Source organism: Pomacea canaliculata, linkage group LG1 (genome assembly GCF_003073045.1).
Source record: "Pomacea canaliculata isolate SZHN2017 linkage group LG1, ASM307304v1, whole genome shotgun sequence".
In the NCBI taxonomy this organism is placed as follows: domain Eukaryota; kingdom Metazoa; phylum Mollusca; class Gastropoda; order Architaenioglossa; family Ampullariidae; genus Pomacea; species Pomacea canaliculata.
This window is the reverse complement of record NC_037590.1, coordinates 43,739,920-43,746,985: the sequence shown is the minus strand read 5'-3', so window position 1 is coordinate 43,746,985 and position 7,066 is coordinate 43,739,920. Positions and strand designations below refer to the sequence as shown.

At 39.1% G+C, this 7,066-nt stretch overlaps 1 protein-coding gene across 1 annotated transcript; it reads right to left on the bottom strand.

Moving 5' to 3' along the window:
• Positions 1–1,906: 1,906 nt before the first annotated feature.
• On the bottom strand, positions 1,907–6,137 carry LOC112561452. Its single transcript, XM_025233965.1, has 7 exons — positions 6,092–6,137; positions 5,566–5,712; positions 5,171–5,380; positions 4,737–4,876; positions 3,695–3,821; positions 2,555–2,696; positions 1,907–2,240 (listed from the first exon to the last, which is right to left on the bottom strand). Exons 1-7 carry the CDS (start codon positions 6,135–6,137, stop codon positions 2,054–2,056), a joined length of 999 nt encoding a protein of 332 aa, XP_025089750.1. The 3' UTR covers positions 1,907–2,053.
• Positions 6,138–7,066: the final 929 nt, after the last annotated feature.

Sequence of the window (7,066 nt, the reverse complement as noted above, 5' to 3'; positions counted from 1 at the left end):
ACATGATATATTTTTAAAGGCCAACATAATAAGTAACCAGAATGTAAAAAAGGGTGGGAAACCATTCAAAGGGGCGTTGAAGCCCAAAAAGGTTACTATCACACCAAAAACAAAACAGGATATAAATTTTTTTAATTTGATGGCAGAGCCCTATCCTCTTTAAAAAGGAAAAGATTGCCGCCGATGGGACGGACCTAAATAAGGAAAATAAAGATTTTTCTGTAAAAAAATGACAACGAATAGTCTGAAGCTTCGGAGAGATAATCAAGAAGTGTATAACAGTAAAATTTTCCCTACACCAGGGACAAACAGGTGGCGGTTCACCTCGTAAGAGGTGTCCTTGCGTGGTATAGGTGTGTCCTGTCCTTAATCTTGTAAGAACTACCTCCTCCCGTCTCGTAGAGCGGCAAGAAGGTAGGCGGTCGGAAAGGCAGGGAAGGGTGGTATATAACTTGTTTTGGCCCAGAGTGGCCCAGTGGCGCTGCCATAAGGACTCAGTGTAGGCCGAAAATCAACATTTGCAGTCTGATCAAATAAGTGATGGAAGTTTACCAGGGGACTGACATGCAGCCTTGGCAGCCTGGTCTGCCCGAACATTGCCTGGGATACCAGCATGGCCAGGAGCCCAAATAAAAACAATGTCCTTATTTTGCTGAAAGAGTGCTGCATGAATTTTATGAATCTGGACCACAAGGGGGTGGTCAGAATCATTAGAAATGAGGGCTGGAAGTGCAGAAAGAGAGTCTGAAATAATCAAAAAGTTGTGTTCCAAAGAGCAGTGAACATGCTGCAAGGCAAGCAAGATGGCATGAAGTTCCGCTGTGAAAATAGAAAATTCGTCTGCGAGTCGGACTGAAGCAGCCCGTTGTGGTTGGCAGGACGGAACTGCTGCCACAGCGACTGGACCCCCGCTTGGGAATTTGGAGCCATCTGTAAAAACTGAGCAGAATTCAGGATAATCGGAAATAAGTTCATAAAAGTGTTGGAGGTAGATGAGGTCACTAGTGTTTCCCTTTTTTAAAGGCTGTAAGATCAAAACGGATCTCTGGAATAGGAAGGGTCCAAGGAGGAGTTTTTTTTTGCAGAGATAAAGGTTCTACCTGATTAATATCTACTCCAGCAGCATGTAGGTGAGGTGCTACTCGAAGTGATAGAGGCTTTTGCTCCTTGGTACGAATGGCATACAGGGCAGCACGCTGAGGTCTGAAGACAGCACGATACGCAGGGTTTCCAGGATGAAATTTTAAACGACAGACATAGGAGAGCATGAGTTTCAGACGACGGAGAGAAAGTGGAGGCTCACCAGAATTACCTAAGAGAAGCAAAGACAAAGAGAAGTGTATCGTCAGCCTGAAAGGTTGAACCCGTCAACCCCAGCGACTTCAGATTAGAATACGATTCCGAAGCACAACATTCAGTTACACCTGTCTGTCGTACGTCCTTCTTATGCACTCATTTAAGCCATTACACACAAGCTGTTTGAAAGTTTGTAAGTTTGTAAGTAGGATAACGAAAGATAAATAGGAATCAAATATTCAGTCTCTGCTTTCATTTCGTTGGCTCACGGGTTACAGCACCAACCGACTGAGTTTTGTCACTCTCTGTCACGGCTAGAGAAAATTGTTGTACAATATGGAAACATTAGGTAAAATATTATTTAGAAGATTAGTCCTAAATATGTGTGAAGCTGCCACGTATGCTGTGCTCGTATTTTTAAGTAGGTGCGATAATACATGAGTGTGTATACGTGTGCGAGTAGTTATTCGATGTCGTGCCGCAGTGATAAGCTGTTGATGTATATAACGTCTACGTATACGGTTATAGCTGACGGAAATAACTACTTGTCCGACAGACCTTATATCAAACAGACAAATCTTGAACACCAAAACTTATTGAGAATCAATAATTATCTTGTCGATCAATATTTTATGATAATCATTGAACAGCTACATGAGTCACTGATGTAAGATGTTGACTGCAAGTCTTATGACTGCAAATTAACAACAAACAATTAATCACGAGACAGGAAGAGGAACATTAGTTTTCTTGTTTACTACACGGATAGGGCTGGCAAACAGTCGACCCCGACATCTTCGCTGTGGCTGCAGTCGTGTTGACCAACGACGTTGTGGCGACAGTCAAAGATGTTGGTCTCACTGCCAGAACATGCAACTTCGTCCAGAAGGATCGGCAACGTGCCTTGGCCGTAGAATGCGTTACCATGCACCTCTGGGGTGTTTCTATTGACAAAGAAAGCGAGAGTTCTGTAACCAATGTTAGCCATCTTCACAAATAGAGTCACATGGAAACTAGGATTTATATTAATATGCTAATGCTACAATAACCCAGATATTATCTCCGTGATTCCTCATTGCAAGCAATACTTTTGGACATGATCTAAAGACAGAGAGGGAGTTAAACCTTTGGATGGCAGGTGGTGGCCATGTCAAAACAGTTAACACATACATGCAGTCTAATCATGTCATTAACCTTTTTTAAGCAAACTCTGTTGTCAAGGAATAAGTAACATTAATTACAAGATACCACTACTTGCCCTCTCAGTCCAAACATTTTGCAGAGGACAATAGCAGACGACACGCCAAAGCTATCATCGCAAACTGTTCCCCAGGTGTCGTTGTACTTCACTTCAAGTCTTCCATTCCATGGTTTGTTTCCGTTGACTAGGCGCACTGTATCTATTTTATACAAAACTTTTCTATAGCATTTCTAAGGCAGACTTTCTTTCCGTTCTTCAATATTTTAGTATACTGCTAGAGCGAGCGTTTGTGTGTGATAACAACAGATTTGATCCATGTTAACCCTCTGTAAAAGATATCTCAATTGTAATTTGTCCTCTGTGTGTGTCCCTGAGACCCGCATTGTGACATTTGAATGGAAAAACAGGTAACAGTAAAAGATTACAGGTGGGATGGGGGGGGGATTGGTGTTTTACGCCGTGTCAGCAACTAAGGCTATATTACGGCAAGCAGCCAGCCCTGTAAACAGATGCCACGTGCAGAGAAAGATCAGCGTGCCCGAGACGAGAAATGAACTCAGGGCAGCTAACCTTCACTGTATTGGTGACAGGCGCTAACAGCGCTAACCGTTGCGCCACCGGACCGCTGTACAGGTTGGATAGTTCCTGATTAAGTTTGTAAGTGTGTCACTATGAGACAGTGTTTGATTGTGTATTTTGTTTTTGCTTTATTTTTTTTATGAGTTTGCAAATACGATTTTTATGGCATTATGGGTAATACAACACACTTGTAGCTGAGTGAATGCTTAGATATGGGACATTTTTATATACAGTGTATTGTTTTTGTTCTCATACTGGTGCACCCGATCTTTCTGAGGCTGAGGGAAAACAGTTTTTATATTTGGAACAAAACTTAGAGCATGCGTGGGACATGCACACAGGTACGTACACATTCGCCAGAATTGGTTTGAGTTCTTAATACTGAGACCTACTTTATATAAAACTTGATAGTTCATTTGAGACATTAAAATTACGAAATTATGTTCGACAAACCGATGTTTGAAATAATCTCACCATTTCCGAGGACAAAAACCTGTTGTAACGATGATATGATGTCCTTATTGGCTTGTTTGACTATGGTGTACAGCACCTGATTTATAGAACAAGTATCCACGTGGACCTCATTACTGACCAGCATGTTGGGTGGGACATACGCACACCTGGCAGCAGGCTCATGGATGTCTATGAAGCAGGAGTAGCTTCCTTCTTCGATCGGGTTGGTCAACATCAAAATGGAATTGCTGTTTAATGAAGTGTCGCTGTTCAATAAGCGACCTGAAGGGGTCTGTAAAATAGTTACATATTACAAGACTACTTAGAGTCTATAACGGAACCTAAGATTAAACTGGTTAAGGGTGTGCAGGAGAAGACATCCTGAAATCCTCTCTTTACTTACATGAATGTTTCTATTTGTATTTTTGTGACAACATATAACGTTGACAACCTCTAACAAAAGTATGATATTGCTACTTTTAGTCGGTAACTTCACTGTGATATCCATCTGACTCTTCCTCAAATATCAAATATTTTGCTTTTCGGAGTTACCTGCTTTCTATTGCAGTTCTCTCTTTGTCATATCTTTGATTATTTACTATTTCCGCTGCTTTTGTAGTAAGGTCTGACAATGGAAGACGAGACAGTAAAGTGAGTTCAAACCTGATTTTTGAGAGACTTCATGGAGGAAGCATTTCAGGGTAAAGCAGAAAACCACGTGGCAATTGCAGTGTAAACATAAACAAACACCGACGGCTGCAGCACGTGTGGTGAGAGTTATCAACAGACCACATTGATACCGATCATGGCACGCCTTTCTAACATTGTGTTTTTATTTTATTGTCTTGTAACTAGGGTTGATACTATTTCTGTCTGTATGTTTACTATGAGCCATTTGTATCGCTATTTTTCTGCCTGTTTTTTAAAGCTCTCTCATGGAAAATGGAAAAATAGCTACATAAATGATGTTGATGTAATCATTCACTATCCGGGTTCTGTCACCTTGATTAATAACTTTAATTATATAATTAGTTTCCTTTTTAATGAATGAAGCATGTCTTGAGTTTAAGAAGTTTATAAAAGAAGTGTGTTTTTTATTTCCGTTTAAGTATTCATTTTTTTAAATGAATTCTAATGCATAAATTTATAACTTCTGTAGGAATACTAAACACAAAATTACACGAGTCATATGCATACGGTAACTAACCTTCCATTTGACAGAAAAAGACGAAGAACCCCAAGATGAAAATCTACCGCATGCGAGTTGCACGTGCCAGTCTCCAGACCTGTACACGGCGCCCGGCAACATCCGCGCGTGCAGCAGGTTGTCGTCGGTTCTGGGAGGATCTACAATCATGGGAACAATCAAGGCCAGCTTACAGAACTGGATGTAAACGGATATCAACACATTTTAACTCATCAACTTCTGTCTAGTGTATGCAGTCCGATTGCTATATTAAGCGACTTTTTTAATTACTAAAAATCTCCATGATGTATGTCGCTTAACCCCTAAAATTGTTAAATGAAAGACCAAAGTTTATGATGAAATACTCAAGCATAATAAAATATAGACTTCTGTTTTACAGGAAAAAAGCTGTAGATTATTTAACTGTATATTATTAAACAGAATTGCATTATTACCTGGTTGACGCAGAAATGTGTATAGAGCCTGAGTTTCAAACGATGAACCACTCCTGATGTCTGCACGAACAAAGTATTCCCCGAAATCTTCCTGAGTTAAGTTGCTGATGGTCAGGCCGACATCTTCCGCGAAGAACAACCGTTGGTGTGAAGAGTGGGGCACAGAAAACTCACCGTCCACGTACGTTGCAATGGTTTCAGAATTGCCGTCTTCGTAAAAACATACCAACCAAATGCAGCCAAGTAAGTAGAACGTATATAGAGACATGTATTTGTACATAAATTTTATGTAATGTATGAAACTATTTAAGCAAAGTAGACAAAAACATAGATATATAACATTGAAACAATAGCACTCCATCTACAGAACTTTAATCCACAAAGTTCGGTCTTACCATTGTCTCTAAAGTACCATTCCATATCGGTCACCCTCTCAGTACCAGAGGGGATGACAGCCCAGGGAAAGGTGATTGAGTCGCCCACACAAGCATAGTAAACAGAGCCATTGTATGCTCCACTCAACCAGGTGTACCCGGAACACGCTGTCACAATGAACAACAAGCTTACCAACTGTACATTACAACATTTCAGAGGACATTTCTATTCCTATATTCATCATCTTCGTGAATTAGCGTTTAATTATTTGCAGCATGATATCAAGCTTAAGATTCAGAAAATAATTATCAAGATCTTACTAATGTCAATATGAATGTGACCATTGATGTACAATTCTGCTATTTTATACATTCAACTAATAAAATCGTTTTTAATATTTTGGAAGAAGTCAAAAAATGAACAAAAGATTAAAAAATAGAGGAGGAGATAAGGAAGGATAAAAAAAAGTGTCAGAAGACACATCAGATAGTTGAGCATAAAACAATTTACTCAGCACACACACACTCCCCTTTAATAAATCAATACCTGACAAAAAGCCGACGATTATGAGAATCTTAAAGGCAAATGTCATCGTGAGCACTTTCTTGCAATGAGTACTATCAGAAATGCATATATTGGCCTTATATATATATATACTGATAGATACAGGTGACCAGAACACGAGACATCGTGCCATACTTTTCACTACTTAAATCGCTATCATCTTGCCCAAACCGCCCGGACTTTATCTTCAGTTCGCTCATAAAAAGATGCACACATACTAACATCTTCAAATAAAAAATAAGGCAAAGTGGTCTGGGTGTCAAAGAAGGTCGATATCGTGATGATATTTTTGTTTCGAGGGAAGAAGATCACTGGCAGATGGCTTGTTACTCAGCTAAATTTAAAATTTGGCATTTAATCTCATGCAGTAAACAAGATCTTTTGGTTGACATTATTATGTCTGTTTTATTACAGATATTTTTTTTAATATAACATTTTATTTCCGTGATCAGAACATCGCATGCCACAGAAGTAAATTGCAGTCAATACAATCATATGTTAGCTGAACAAACTGAATACAATCCTTCCTTCATTGACCATAATTCTTTGAGTATGCAGGTCTGACATAAACATATGTATTCATAATTTCTGGAATAAATATGACAGATGAAAAGTTTAGCCCACTCCCATAAAAACAGAAAAATAGCCTCTCTGGTAAGGGTTCTTTACAAAAATTCATCGAAGTCATCTCGAATGTAAATATTATTTGAAAATCTTAAGTAGCAAATATTGTAGCATGCTATACTTCATTTAGTAACTTCTCATACAAAGGATTAATATCATCATTGAAGCTGCAGTATTCCCAAAACTGTATTCAGTTCTAAAATATATTTCATATGGGGAAGAAAAATAGTTTAATAGCTTAAGAATTGTATAAATCCAAGAGTTGTCTTCACTCTTGTCTAAGCCCACTTTCAGCTGTATACTGCGATACGATCAGCTCACCTTCACACATCA

Bases quoted from the DNA above. Each gene is read 5' to 3' on its own strand.
- LOC112561452 (XM_025233965.1), bottom strand. From the start codon at position 6,137: ATGACATTTGCCTTTAAGATTCTCATAATCGTCGGCTTTTTGTCAG. The intron at 5,713-6,091 runs GTATTGATTTAT...TCATTGTGACAG, and splicing joins AATCGTCGGCTTTTTGTCAG to CGTGTTCCGGGTACACCTGG. The intron at 4,877-5,170 runs GTAATAATGCAA...CCATGATTGTAG, and splicing joins CACATTTCTGCGTCAACCAG to ATCCTCCCAGAACCGACGAC.